General features: G+C 51.7%; 7 protein-coding genes across 7 annotated transcripts; 4 read left to right on the forward strand and 3 right to left on the reverse strand.

The window, feature by feature from the left end:
* Positions 1-342: 342 nt before the first annotated feature.
* MYCFIDRAFT_198121 (uncharacterized protein) lies at positions 343-955 on the reverse strand (the record flags this gene model as incomplete). Its single annotated transcript, XM_007930389.1, has 2 exons — positions 343-505; positions 759-955. 2 exons carry the CDS (start codon positions 953-955, stop codon positions 343-345), a joined length of 360 nt encoding a protein of 119 aa, XP_007928580.1.
* Positions 956-1,450: 495 nt separating this feature from the next.
* On the forward strand, positions 1,451-3,028 carry MYCFIDRAFT_64567 (uncharacterized protein; the record flags this gene model as incomplete). Its single annotated transcript, XM_007929862.1, has 2 exons — positions 1,451-1,540; positions 1,814-3,028. The coding sequence occupies 2 exons, from the start codon at positions 1,451-1,453 to the stop codon at positions 3,026-3,028; spliced, it is 1,305 nt and encodes a 434-aa protein (XP_007928053.1).
* Positions 3,029-3,661: 633 nt separating this feature from the next.
* On the forward strand, positions 3,662-5,142 carry MYCFIDRAFT_72179 (uncharacterized protein). Its single transcript, XM_007929875.1, has 4 exons — positions 3,662-3,847; positions 3,904-4,474; positions 4,531-4,613; positions 4,669-5,142. Exons 1-4 carry the CDS (start codon positions 3,770-3,772, stop codon positions 4,825-4,827), a joined length of 891 nt encoding a protein of 296 aa, XP_007928066.1. The 5' UTR covers positions 3,662-3,769; the 3' UTR covers positions 4,828-5,142.
* On the reverse strand, positions 5,100-6,718 carry MYCFIDRAFT_38478 (uncharacterized protein; the record flags this gene model as incomplete). The annotated part of the gene is made up of 3 exons (XM_007929760.1): positions 5,100-5,362; positions 5,428-6,585; positions 6,649-6,718. The coding sequence occupies 3 exons, from the start codon at positions 6,716-6,718 to the stop codon at positions 5,100-5,102; spliced, it is 1,491 nt and encodes a 496-aa protein (XP_007927951.1).
* A 324-nt stretch (positions 6,719-7,042) lies between these two features.
* Positions 7,043-7,967, forward strand: MYCFIDRAFT_166140 (uncharacterized protein; the record flags this gene model as incomplete). The annotated part of the gene is made up of 1 exon (XM_007930390.1): positions 7,043-7,967. A coding segment is annotated over exon 1 (603 nt), but the record flags the coding sequence as incomplete, so codon positions are not given.
* Positions 7,968-8,248: 281 nt separating this feature from the next.
* Positions 8,249-10,349, reverse strand: MYCFIDRAFT_176664 (uncharacterized protein; the record flags this gene model as incomplete). The annotated part of the gene is made up of 18 exons (XM_007930391.1): positions 8,249-8,454; positions 8,511-8,521; positions 8,553-8,591; positions 8,626-8,643; positions 8,669-8,693; positions 8,784-9,041; positions 9,067-9,171; positions 9,201-9,223; positions 9,252-9,394; positions 9,457-9,502; positions 9,556-9,759; positions 9,795-9,842; positions 9,871-9,970; positions 9,999-10,019; positions 10,069-10,120; positions 10,154-10,169; positions 10,196-10,299; positions 10,326-10,349. 18 exons carry the CDS (start codon positions 10,347-10,349, stop codon positions 8,249-8,251), a joined length of 1,443 nt encoding a protein of 480 aa, XP_007928582.1.
* A 120-nt stretch (positions 10,350-10,469) lies between these two features.
* Positions 10,470-12,904, forward strand: MYCFIDRAFT_155566 (uncharacterized protein). Its single transcript, XM_007930392.1, has 4 exons — positions 10,470-10,502; positions 10,561-10,617; positions 10,701-12,099; positions 12,161-12,904. The coding sequence occupies exons 1-4, from the start codon at positions 10,500-10,502 to the stop codon at positions 12,460-12,462; spliced, it is 1,761 nt and encodes a 586-aa protein (XP_007928583.1). The 5' UTR covers positions 10,470-10,499; the 3' UTR covers positions 12,463-12,904.
* The last annotated feature ends 185 nt before the right edge of the window (positions 12,905-13,089 follow it).

Below are 13,089 nucleotides of genomic sequence, written 5' to 3' on the forward strand. Positions count from 1 at the left end.
GCGATAATACATGTACACGGCTTGGGGGTTTTTTTTCGGGGGGTGGTAATAGATGACTTCTCTATGCATCTACATACTCTATGCCAAGAAGTCCTTCAACGCCTCTTGCAATACTTTGTTGAACTTCTTGTCCTCTCACCATCGAATAGGTCCTTTGCGGTTCCTATAGCGATCTCTTCGTGCCCTGCTTGAAGGTCTTGCTAGAGCTGATCATTGAACGCGTTTAGGGACATGTCGATCTGGTCACCATTCCCGAGATCTGGCTGATGTTTGGAGTCGTAGAGCTCAGTCTGTGTGGCGGATCTAGAAACTGGCAAGCGGAAGTCCATAGCATGCATATACTTACGGATAGACCTCTAGAACATTGAATTGCTGGCCTGCTTCGTTCCCTTGGTGCCTTAGTGCCAACACAGAATGGTAGAGAGCGGCTTTGGAAGCTCCATAGTTGGGTCTGCTGTGGAGAGTGACGACTGCCAGCTGAGTCGTGGTAGAGGCCAATGCTGTCCTGTCGATCGTGATTTAGCTGTCAGATAAGGAATATCGCCTTGCTCAGATAGACTGGTGCTGTATAATTCGCCTTCAGCTCAAAGCCGAAGGTTCCTAGATCAATTCACGTTCTCCGGCTTGGTGGAATCGAGAGCTCGTTGAATGCCAGCATTAGCGAAGACGAAGTCGGTGTCTTGAAAAGCTCACTTGTGAAGCTTGGTATCTGCCATATTCCATCAGTCCTGCTTAGTTCGTCATCTTTCTCGGCTTACCTTTGGTGATCGTTGATGTCGAAGTCACGATGTTTGGTGTTGGAAGAGTCATGCTTATTGACGAATTCCTCAAGATGCTCTTTTCTTCGACCAACGCCAATCACGAAGACATCATTCTGGAATAATGTCTCGGCTAATACCGCAACGACTCCGGAGGTTGGGCCGATGAGGAGCACTTTCTTGTATTGAAATCCCATTCTCGTAGTCGTCGATTGTGATGAGTGATCATTCACTCGGAAAGATTCGCTATACATGGATGATGGAATGAGATATGGGCTGGAAGGGTCGACGCTGAAAGATGTAGGGCGGATGAGAACTGTTTTAGATCAAATGCTCAACGTCTATCGTTTCTTGAGAGATGAGGATATGTGAGAATCACATGTCCGCCCATGATGTCCGAACATGCATCCAGCTTTGCAGCTTCGTGTGTTGCTTGAACTATTCTCGAGAGAATGCATTCAAATTCGGTCTCTCATTTAGAACTCGAAAGGTCAACTACTTTTCCAAAGTAAATCATGACGGATCGGAGTCTCGAGTTGTTGCAGACTGGGAAGGCGTGATTTTGAAGGCTTCCATGAAATATTGAACAAGGTCTCGTCAAAACGCAGATCGCGTCTCAAAGGTCGAGCGCGTCATCCAACGCGACTTGATGTACATGTACTTCTACCATTCTACCACGACACACTGCCAAAATGCCCAAGCGTAAGGCAGTGAAGCAAGCAGAAAGAAATGAATCTAGATTGTCGCCAGCTCCAGATGATATACTCGAAGCAGAAGGAAAAGTGACCAATGACACCAAATCATCTCCCGGCAAGAGACGCAAGATAAAGAGCGAAGTCGTAGAAGAAATTGCCGTAACGAACAGCCCCAAAGCCAGCAAGAGTCGCAAGGCGAAGATTGAAGCGGAAATAGAAGCAAAGACTGAAGCAGGCGCTGAACAGTCGCCCGAGTCCAAGGCGCAACGAAAGACCAAGGTCAAGCAGGAGGTCAAAGCTGAAGAGGACGAGGAGGAGAACGGAGACACTGACGAGGCAAAAGGCAAGCGCAAACGGAAGACCAGGGAAGAGAAGGAGGCTGAGATGCTACCTTTGGCTGCTCGGAGTGCGGGAAGCAAACTTTTCATAGGGGCACATGTCAGCAGTGCCGGAGGCGTGCCGAACGCCATCCAGAACAGCGTTCACATAGGAGCCAATGCATTTGCCTTATTCTTGAAGTCGCAACGCAAGTGGGCGAATCCAGACCTTTCAGAAGAACACTGCTCGGGCTTTCACGACAATTGCAAGAAACATGGCTACGACCAAGGAAAGCATGTGGTGCCTCACGGGTCATATCTGGTCAATCTTGCACATACCGACAAGACTCGCTCAGATCAGGCATATGAATCACATCTCGACGATCTCAAACGTTGCGAGCGACTCGGCATCAAGCTTTACAATATTCATCCTGGCAACAACCAATGTGGAGATCGGGCAGCGGCAATCGCTCAACTAGCCAAGAATATCAACAAGGCACACTCAGAGACTTCCAGCGTCGTGATATTGCTGGAGAATATGGCGCATGGTGGCAATGTGTTGGGCAGTACATTCGAAGATATTCGGGACATTATCGCCCTCATCTCGAACAAGGAGCGAATCGGTGTTTGCATCGATACATGTCATGCCTTCGCCGGAGGCTATGATCTCCGCACCCCAAACGCATTCAAGTCTACATTCGAGCAATTCGACGAGATTGTGGGTTCCAAATACCTCCGTGCAATGCACATCAACGACTCCAAAGCACCGTTTGCATCGCACAGAGATCTTCACGCCAACATTGGAACTGGATTTCTTGGTCTCAGGGCTTTCCATAATTTGGTCAACGACGCTCGCTTCGAAGGGCTGCCGCTCGTATTAGAAACACCGATCGAAGTTCGCGACGAAAACGGCAATCTCGTCAAGGATGAGAAAGGTAAAGAGAAGGAGGACAAGGCTATCTGGGCTCGAGAAATCAAGCTTCTCGAAAGTCTGGTTGGCATGGACACCGACAGCGAAGAGTTCTTGAAGCTTGAGAAGCAACTTGCAAGGCAGGGAGAAGGCGAGAGGAAGAGGTTGATGGAACAGCAGGATCGTAAGAAGGAGAAAGATGAGAAGAGCAAAGGTAAGGATGCGAAGAAGAAGCGAGAGAAGAAAGGCGGAAAGGGACAACAGCGTCTCAGCTTTGGGAAGATGAAGGCTGAAAGCGACGGCGCAGAGTTGAGCGATGTTGGGAGTGAAGCTGAGAGGGAAAGTTGACCTTGAGCGTCCTCTTCTCCAACTGCTGAGCATGTTCTCGGCCACTCAGATCAATATCGAAATCTTGAGGACTAACCTCGATGCCGCGTATCTTCAAGCGCCTTGAAGCTGTGGCTCGGCGATCAATTTATAGGAGATTGTCGACGCGGACTCTGATCGGCATTCGCAAAAATGCAACGCACAAGAATTCTGGTGCCTGATGTTCTTCGTATATTCTCATAGCAAGCGCGGAAGCATCGCATCGCCCTGCATGGCACCGTTTCGCCTCCGTACAGGCGGGTTCGGACCGAAAGAAAAGAAGCGTCGCGTCTTCTCGGCTGCTTCGCCTCTTCTGGTAGTCGCGCTTCGACCAAGCAGGGCTGTACCTAATCTTACGTAACATGCGATGCGCATAGGCACGTACAGTAGTCGAATCCGATGGACGAAATTACGGTGGACCCACTACTATCAACAAAATCCGAAAGCACTGTTTGGGATATGTTGCCGCAATGTCCGCCCGTGTGGCTGAGGCTTGGCCTCCTCGCGTTTGGAGATCCACCGAGCCGAAGGCGACAACATTTCGACATCAACGTCGCAAGAACACTCCCACTCTTTATACCATTGGTTCCTTTCCTTCGACAAGCGTTCTAGCGGTGCGGTGCATAAAGACCAAGATTGGAAGAATTCTCTCTACACTTCCAGCATCAGACTCCGAGGTATACAGCACAACACAGCACTGCCCGCGTCATCAACGCCGCCATCATGTCGCTCCAAACACGCGAAGAAAATGCCCTTTCTGGGTTTGAATACTACCATTACCATCCCAGTATCGCAGCTGCGGTAAGCATCAGAGTCCGCACATTATACCAGCCATGCCGCCACTGACTCCTTACCAGGTCGTCTTCATCCTGCTCTTCCTCGCAACAACCTCGCTCCATGGCTACCAAATGTTCCGCACCCGCACCTGGTTCATGATTGCCTTCTTCACCGGCGGCTGCTTTGAGTTCATTGGCTACTGCGGTCGAGCTGCCTCAGCTTCGGAGACCCCCAATTGGACGTTGGGACCTTACATCGTTCAGTCGCTCTTCCTGCTCATCGCGCCCGCCCTCTTCGCTGCATCGATTTACATGGAACTCGCCCGCATCGTGCTCATGGTTGATGGCGACCACCTTCTCTTCATCCGGCGTACCTGGCTCACGCGGCTCTTCGTCGGCAGCGACTGCTTTTCTTTCCTCATGCAAGCCAGTGGTGGCGGCCTGATGGCTGGCGGCAGCAGCATGATCAACATTGGCGAGAAGCTTGTACTTGCTGGTCTGGGACTCCAGGTCGTTTGTTTTGGACTCTTTGTCCTTTCCGGAGTTGTGTTCCATATCCGTGCTCACAACAACCCCACGCCGAAGTGCAAGAAGCTGCCATGGCAGAAGCACCTCTTTTCCATGTCCATCGTCAGCATCCTAATCTTCATTCGCAAGTGTCAACCTCGAGGAACTAACTAACATTTTGGACTGACATGCTATAATCAGGATCGATTGTTCGCATGGTAGAGTACGGCCAGGGTTTCGATGGCTACATTATCAGCCGCGAGTGGTACCTTTATGTCTTTGATGTGAGTAGTAAGACTTCTGATTTTCTCCACGGCTTGGCTAAAGGACGACGAACAGGCCTGCATGATGTTCCTCGCCATGGTCACCATGAACATCATCCATCCCAGCGAAGTCGCCGCTCTCATTCGTGGCAGTGGCAGAATGGTCGAGACAGTGATCAAGACCAAGGACGTCCAGATCACGCAATATGCCCTTGCTACTGGTCCATGGGCTTGAGCGATTTACGAACAGCTACGACCACACAGAATACTATGATAGCCCCCGAGACTTCTACAGATTGAGGAGCATGATTTGGCTCCAACAACCCAGCATGGAGCATGGAGCATTGAGCGATGGCGTTATGGGAGAATCGCATAGATGAACAGCAGGCGCTTCATGTGCGGAGTCACACTTGTGAAGTTCTGCGCATTGAGCTGAATTTGGAGAAATTTGGAAATCGCGGTCATGGCAATCGTAGTAGAACTGCCTGGATTGTGAGGTATACGGACTCAGCTTTCCACCGACTTCTTAGCATCAATTCGGTCCGCAAAGACATCCTTGCCATGGAACGTAGTCTCCTCAGCCGTCGGATCCCTTTCTGTCAAGGTGACGACACGATCGCCGAACGCAGCGGCGATCTCTTCGAGTGTCTTGTGCCTAGTTTCCTCAAAGTAGAAATACGCAATCACCAGGAAGAAGAGCGTACAACCTACGAAGACATAGTAGTAGTTCTCGTGAATTGTGGCGAAAGCAGAAGGGCCGGCTTCGGTGACTAAGATAAGAAGGTTTCGTTAGGTCGTGAGCAAAAGTTGATGTTGTGCGTTCGTTCATACTTACTTGCGACATTGACGATAAAGTGGCTCGCTGCAGCCAAGCCCATGACTTTACTTCTGAGTGCTATTGGTAGAACTTCTGCTCCGTACAGCCAGGTCGTGCTGTTGAGCATACCATAGTAGGTCACGACGAAGAGATAGATGCCCAAGACTGCGAAGCCTTTGCCAACGCGATTGTTGGTGTTCTGAAATTCGCGCTGCATGACAGCGGCGTAGATTTCGATCACAATGATGCCTGCCAAGCCTGTCAAGATCATCTTGCGACGACCCCATTGATCGGTGAGGAAGCGCGTCGTGAGGACGTTGGATAGGAATGCCATCGTTCCGTAGAGTCCAGCCAAAGCCAGAATTGTGGTTTGCTGGATGCCGAGCGATTTGTAAAGAATCGTCTGATAATATTGGATCACATTGACGCCCGTCAGAGACGTCATGGTTTGAACGGCAATGGAAACCAAAGCACGGTGTCGGAAGAGCTTAAATATCTCAGAGTATGACTTGATCTCGCGCTCCATCTCGTATTCAATTTGAGCATGCATCAGGGCGAATTCCTCCAATGCTTCATGTGAATGCAAGTCTCGACGAATCCTCATGAACTCCGTCCGAGCTTTTTCGACCTTTCCGGATCGAAGCAGCTGGCGAGGTGAATCAGGCATGAAAGTCATCAAGCCGACGAATAGAATGATGCCCCAGGGAATTTGAATGCCGAGAGGGAGGCGCCATTGAACGGGCCCATAAGGCGCGTGGCCGCAAGCAAAGCCCACCCAATTTGACACCATGGTTCCGAAAGAGATTCCACAGCCTGAGATCCCTCCGATGAGCCCACGTTGATGTGGTGCTGAGATCTCCGAGAGGTAGATGGGCACCGTTCCTACCATACCTCCTACAGCGACTCCCGCAAGCACGCGGCCAGCCAAGAACATGCCCACATTGACAGCGGCTGTCTGTATGACCACGCCGATGGTCACAATTATGCACATCATTTGCATGAATCGGATACGTCCGAGTCGATCCCCAGTAAAGGTCTGGATTAGTGCTCCTACAGCCTCTCCGGCAATGTAAACAGCTACGACTGCGCCAGTGAGGCCATGAGAAGGATGGTTCATGTACTCGATCCAGCTTTTGTGGGCGATGGTGGTGGTGGCAATTCCAGTATCAAAGCCGACTGGTGTTGGTGGCAAGGGCTTGTCAGCAATCGCTCAATGCTGGGCGTGGGTCACATAGTTACAGAATAATGTGCCTATGGCTGCGAAGATGGCCACGCCGAATGTATACCAGCTGTGACTGCTTTTTGCCATCTTGATCCAGCTTTGATGGTGAAGACGGCTGAATCATCAGGGACAGTAGAGAGAGAAATGCTTCCGCGTGGTATGAAACAGCCATACCGCTGTCGGCCATCCTTCCGTGGCACACTGCTCTCGCATTCGGCGGATGATCTTGACGTTATGCAAGCTCGGCCTCCATTGCCCCGCTCAGCGACCACCGTCACACCGTCAGACGCCGGCCTTGGCGGAGGTCGATTGGGTCGCTATTCTGGCGACTCCCCTCCTGCAGCTGAGAGTGGACGACAATGTCATGCACATCCACTGGCTACTCTCACTCTCCATAATAAGCTTGTGCGACGCCTCTCGACAGTCGCAGCAAGTCATCAAGCCTCCTCCGCTATGGCTACACAGCGACGATGACCCGCGTCCAAAACGGCCAGGGCATCGCATCCCTGTGCCCGAACTGTATCACAAGAGGTACTCGGAGCAGACCTTCATTGGCACCCACGATGCCGCCGCCATAAGGACGAAAGACAACAACTGGAGCATCTCCGGAAACCAATACTTCAACGTATCAGTCCAACTCGAAGCCGGAGTCCGCCTCATCCAAGCCCAAGGCCACAGAGACCTCATCAACAACACCGACGAAATCCGCCTCTGCCATTTCAACTGCGCCCTGATGGACGGCGGCAGTCTCCACGACCATCTCCGCACAATCAAAACCTTTCTCGACGCCAACCCTTACGAAGTCGTAACCCTCCTCTTCGTCAACACCGGCCCCCCTCTCTCCCACTGGTTCAAAGCCTACTACGACACAGGCCTAGACGTAATGTCCTACATCCCTCCCATCTACAAACGCTACGGGAACATGAGAATTTCAGACTGGCCCACGATCGCAGAAATGGTCGCAAGCAACAAACGCCTCGTCACATTCCTCTCCACCGACGCACACGAGGACATCGTCCCCTTCCTCCTCCCCGAATTCGACTACGTTTTCGAAACCGACTTCATCAACGACGCCCCCGACCAATACCGCTGTGTCCCGAATCGTCCCTGGTGGATTCGAGGTTACATTCCCGACCGGTTGAGTTTGGTCAATCATTTCCTGTACGCGCAGTTTTTGGGCTTTCGGTATCCCAACGCGACGTTCGCCAATACCACGAATTCTGCGGGCTTTCGTGTTGGGGAGTTGGGGGAACATGCGGTGCGGTGTCGAGGCCTGTATGAGCGGCGACCGAATTTTTTCCTGGTGGATTTTTTTCAGGAGGGGGACGTTTTCGAAGTAGAGCATGGAATGAATGCTTTTTGATCGACCAAACTTTCCTCACTGCTCTTGAGCGTGCCTGCTTTTCCGCGCGCGTCAGTGCATGCGGCGCTGTTGGAACAGATGCCACTTACGTTTTTTCGGCGTCAACAGAACTGCTCATCGCTTTGGCTGATGTCTCCGCGAAGTCGATAATGCTAACGCCGTCCAGAACGCCAGCAACATGACATTTTTGTATGCGCTTCTTTTCCGCCTTCTTCTGATCTGAGATCTGCTGTCTGATGAACTCCGCCGGGCCTCTAGCCCAGAGTTCCGAATCGGTTGCCATCTTGGGTGTATGTGATGTGGTTGAAGAGTGTCGCGGCGTCGGATGAGATTTTCTTGAACTGTTTGAGAGATTGTTCCCGATGATGCAAGGGGTTCATGTGAACAGATAACGAAGTGCGAAACTCACTTTTATTGAGGTACGAAGTGAATGGAAATGACGAGCATGTGAGGATAGTTACTCAAATAGTGAATCGGCACTCATGACTACCTTAGTAGTCGGTCTTCGATTAGCACCTGCAGCAGGGCTTGATTGAAAGTGAAAGAAATATAGATGACTCAATTCTTTTCAATGCATGAAATCTACAATTCGCTGTTCTGATGCACATGAAAACTCGCTCGAACGCTGCACAAGAGCACTTCTTTTTTGCTAGTTTTCCTTCACACATTGTAACCTCCTGATGCTCGCACTCACTGGTCCTTCAGATCATGCTTTGCAGCGGCGATATTTTAGCGATTGTTAATGGCGTTGCGGATCATCCATCCGGCTTGGTCGATAATCTCCAAGACTTCTCTGAGGCCGTCGCGAGTCTTGATAAGCTGGCTGTCGTGCGGGAGGCATGCGCGCGCCGTACCCATTTCCTTCTGGCAGGCCGCCGGAAGCCGCCTTCATTTCGACATCCGACATGCCTTGTTGGGCTTGTGCAACGACTTGCTTCGGAGTCGTCAGGCCGGCGATCATGTAGATCGACACCACGATTGCCTCCATCAGAAACAGCATGAATGCTTCAACAAAGACATTGGGCGTCTTAAAGTAGAAGATGGAGCCTGGACCGCCGAATTATGATGCCACTGTGTAGATGACCCTGGCCAGAAGGAAGGGCAAGACGAAGACGCTGGCATACAGCATCTTCGTCTCGGTATGCGGGACATGGGCCCATTCGTGTAGCGGTGAGACCTGTCAAAGCGGCCAGGGGCAATCAAAACCTGCAGGTACAGAATCGAAGCAGCTTTCATGCAGTCTGCACCAGTTGTGACGTTGTCCGAGTCCGACTCCACCACCCACAATCCCCAGAATCAGCGCCACGATCAATCCACACCGAAATCAGCAATGCTGGGGCATAGAATACAATTTCAGCAATGGCAAGATCGCCACGGCTGTCGAGGCTGACTATGCTTGGCTGGAGTTAAGGATGTGGTAGGAAGGATTGAGAGGATGTCTTTTCGGCGCTCTCGTTTATACGGTAGGCCTGTTTGCAGGAATGTTGCTGTATGTGAGATGTGTGGGCCTACCCTGTGTTACGCGATAGATGTTTATATCCGACCTCGTAGACAGGTGCACAGCGCAAAGACATCTCGAAAGGGGATTGAAGAAGCCTTGCCATTATTACCAGTGAAGATGTTGCGCGCGCGATGGAGACCGAAAAGGGAATTTGGGTGCCTGGCAGTGTGCTTGGGCGTTGTGCCTGCGTCGGTGGCTAGAACTAAGGGGCGGCGGGGCATTGGGAAGGACTCGCTGCCGAGTATCTGCCATGCTGCGACTGTACTGCAACAGCACGTGTATGTGGATGGCTATAGAACTCGATTATTGTGTCGTGCGTGTGGTGGTTGAGATTGACTTCAGCATGGCTGAGCAGTGAATCCTTGAACGGTCCACACAAGTCGAAACCCGGTATGCCGAAGCACAACCTTTCGCATCTGCTCAGTCCAGAAAACGTAGGGCGACACCAAGGCCGAAATCAGGAAGGCGAAAGTGTCTCTTACTAACGCCCATCCTCATGCAACTTGCGAACTCTCTTACTGAGGCTATGTCGAGCATGTGCTAGAGAGCTATCTTTATCCGATCTACCTTCACTCGCAAGGAAGTCTGCCTGCTGATCGGAGGCAGTGACATGTCTTCTATGCCGCTACGCCGACTCATGTATGCCGCTAGCACCCACCGTTTCATCTGATATGCTGAACATATCGGCGCTGCTTGCCACATACATGGCCGACTGAACAGTAGTGGCTCCTCAATACGATCGATATCGGCGTCTGGTCCTCCTGGCCATGGCTCAGCCGCACCCGTCTCCATGAATGGGCCTTGCTATACTTCCATTCGTTCTGTGCCACACAAGGCCACTCCTGAAGCTGCATGTAGTGGGCAACGTATGTAAAGAAGTATGCGGCGTCCGGTTCCTGTGTCGGAAAGCACCACTTAGTATATTCGCCTTGCCCTGAGCCTTTCTTCCGGTAGCATAGCCTTGCGTGTTTACGCCGGAATGACCACCGCACCGAGTAGTGGACATGGTAAGCTCGGCACCACAATCGGCAGTACTCACGCAAGACTGATATTGATTACTGACAGGTGTACCTTGGGCGGCCTTCACGGGGATGTCAAGCATGCAAGACTCGTCGAATCAAGGTGCGTAATCCGGGAGCGTGATGCCTATTTAGGAAGCAGTCGCGACAGGAACACAATCTACATACTGACCCGTTCGCGAGTAGTGTGATGAGACAAGACCAGCATGCAATAATTGCATCAAGACGAATCGGGAGTGCCCAGGCTTGCCCGAAGAGGTAGATCTCATCTTTCGTGCAGAAAAACCTGGAGCCTCTCGCAAGAAAGGCAAGAAAGGGAAGAGCAACACCGACGTCGCCGTACTCGAGACTCTTGTCGATGAGTGTGGAGAGCATCAAAAGCTAGCGAAGGAGTATGAGAGTCCACAGCCTTCTACATCGCAACTCGACCACCGGTATGGCGATGTATCCCCAGCATCGCGCGGAAGCCCGGCCGGCCATACAGCAGATCTCGTCGAACAAATGTCACTTAACCCTACAATCGAAAAGCAGGCCACGGCATTCTTCTTCAACAACTTCGTCCTACCTCCGAGAAACAAAGAGACAACGCGAGGCTTTCTCGAACTAGCCGTGCCTCTGTTCAACGCCAGTAAAGAAGGATCGCCGCTGCATCTCGCAACAGAAGCTGTGTCGGTCTCAATCATAGCCAATTGGCCTGGACGACGACACTTGCAGCAAAAGTCGGCGCGATTATATGGTCAGGCACTTGCGGCAACACAAAAAGCACTACAGGATCCAGCAGAGGCCACAAGTGATACGACTCTTCTTGCCATCCTCATGTTCTCGCTGTACGAATCGGTCACAAGCTCTGAGCGATCAGTGCAGGCCTGGGCCAAGCACATCGAAGGTGCTGTAGCGATTGTGAGGGCGAGAGGACCTCAACAGTTCGCCAACCCTCAATCTCTACTGCTCTTCCGGGCAGTTCGGACGCAAATGCTCACCAACGCCATCCAACAATGCAGAGATATTCCCGACTTTCCCGGAGCCAAAGGGTGGGCCGGAGATATTGGCGAAGACCAGAATGCTGCTTCCACACTCATCAAATATTCTGTGCGGTTGCCGACACTACTCACCAAGGCCAAGCCTCTCTTTCTCTCGGAGAAGACTCCGCAAACTATAGCTCAGGTCACCGAAATGCTCGTTGAAGCATTCGAGATTCAGCGCGGACTTCTAGACTGGGAGCAGCAGATACCGGCTCAGTGGGGCTATCGCTCCATCGCAAACCGCCGCTTCAGCGCACCTGATGTAGACAGTATCGACGACGTGGAGGTGTGGCCCGGACCAACCATGCATGTGTATAAAGACGTCCACATCGCATGCATCCGGAACAATAATCGCGTCAGCCAGATCCTTTGCTGCTCAATTGTGATTGATGCTCTCAAATGGCTCAATGAAGACCCGGCACGGTGCACATCCGATGAGCGATTCATCAGCGCGAGACACCGACTGCAGACATTGGTCGACGAGATCTGCTACAGTGTACCGTTTCACATGTACGGCCCGGACCTCTCCGAGAACATGCAGGCAGGCAAGAAGATCAGAAATGGTGAGGAAAAATAATTCGATCAAGAATCTGGAAAGAATAAGGGCTGGCTAACAAGGAATAGCGTCACAAGCCATCGGCGGATATTTCCTCATCTGGCCGCTATATACTGCTTCCAACATGCAGGATATTCCCGACATTCAACGTCGCTGGATGCGAGGACGTCTCGCGGCCATATCCCGTCAATATGGACTTGATCAATCCGGCATCATGACGTGCCTCAACAGAGGTCGTTCCGGTGCCAATTGGAGTCCCGGGCCAGAAGCGCGCGAACACAGATTGAGCGAACCTTCAGCTTTTACTACTCTGACTTGCAGCAGCAGCAGCAGCAGAACGTCAGCGAGGGCTTCTCCGTCTCCCGAGTGACGTTTAGACTGGGCGAGCCGTTTGCACGAATCGAGATGCATAGTATTATTGGCTCGAAGACAGATCTTATGGCAGCATGCTATTCGGCCTCAAGTTACCCCAACCCACCACTTCCGAGAGTCAATTTGGGCAGAACGACGATTCGGTGAAGGAGACTGGAGTTGCGAGGACACTTCGCCACCAGAGTCGTCGGTCTGACTTAAAGATTCTGCGATGCTGGTCCTCGGAGTACAGAGAGGATCATGCACGCGTGGTCAGGTCATAAGTGCCGTAGCCCGCGGAAGCCGTATCTCGTGCACCATACACGTGTGAGCTGCATGTTAGAAGGATGTGAAAAAGCGGTAGCGAAGGCTGGAGGAGTTGGCGCACAGGCAAGAGTGGTTCTGGCGCTGTTTAAACTCATCAGCCTCCGGCCACTCCGACGAGAGTGGCATAGTTCTATGAGCCGGAGCCGGATGATTTCCAAGGTTAGCTCGGCGTCCACGTGCTTGAACGAGACGGAGCTCTTGTGCCGAGACCTCGCTTGGGGATACGAAGAGGCACGAGGTTTAGCGAAACGGTGCTAACTACACTTTGTATAGATTATATACTAGGAATTAAAGTGCGCCTGTAATGTACAGTATTCTC

Source organism: Pseudocercospora fijiensis (genome assembly GCF_000340215.1).
Source record: "Pseudocercospora fijiensis CIRAD86 unplaced genomic scaffold MYCFIscaffold_6, whole genome shotgun sequence".
NCBI classification, from domain to species: domain Eukaryota; kingdom Fungi; phylum Ascomycota; class Dothideomycetes; order Mycosphaerellales; family Mycosphaerellaceae; genus Pseudocercospora; species Pseudocercospora fijiensis.

Excerpts from the sequence above, each read along its gene's own strand:
- MYCFIDRAFT_72179 (XM_007929875.1), top strand. The coding sequence starts at position 3,770 with ATGTCGCTCCAAACACGCGAAGAAAATGCCCTTTCTGGGTTTGAATAC. Across the intron at positions 3,848-3,903 it reads ATCCCAGTATCGCAGCTGCG|GTCGTCTTCATCCTGCTCTT; the intron begins GTAAGCATCAGA and ends ACTCCTTACCAG. Across the intron at positions 4,475-4,530 it reads CAGCATCCTAATCTTCATTC|GATCGATTGTTCGCATGGTA; the intron begins GCAAGTGTCAAC and ends TGCTATAATCAG.
- MYCFIDRAFT_155566 (XM_007930392.1), top strand. Across the intron at positions 10,618-10,700 it reads GCAAGACTCGTCGAATCAAG|TGTGATGAGACAAGACCAGC; the intron begins GTGCGTAATCCG and ends GTTCGCGAGTAG. Across the intron at positions 12,100-12,160 it reads AGGCAAGAAGATCAGAAATG|CGTCACAAGCCATCGGCGGA; the intron begins GTGAGGAAAAAT and ends AACAAGGAATAG.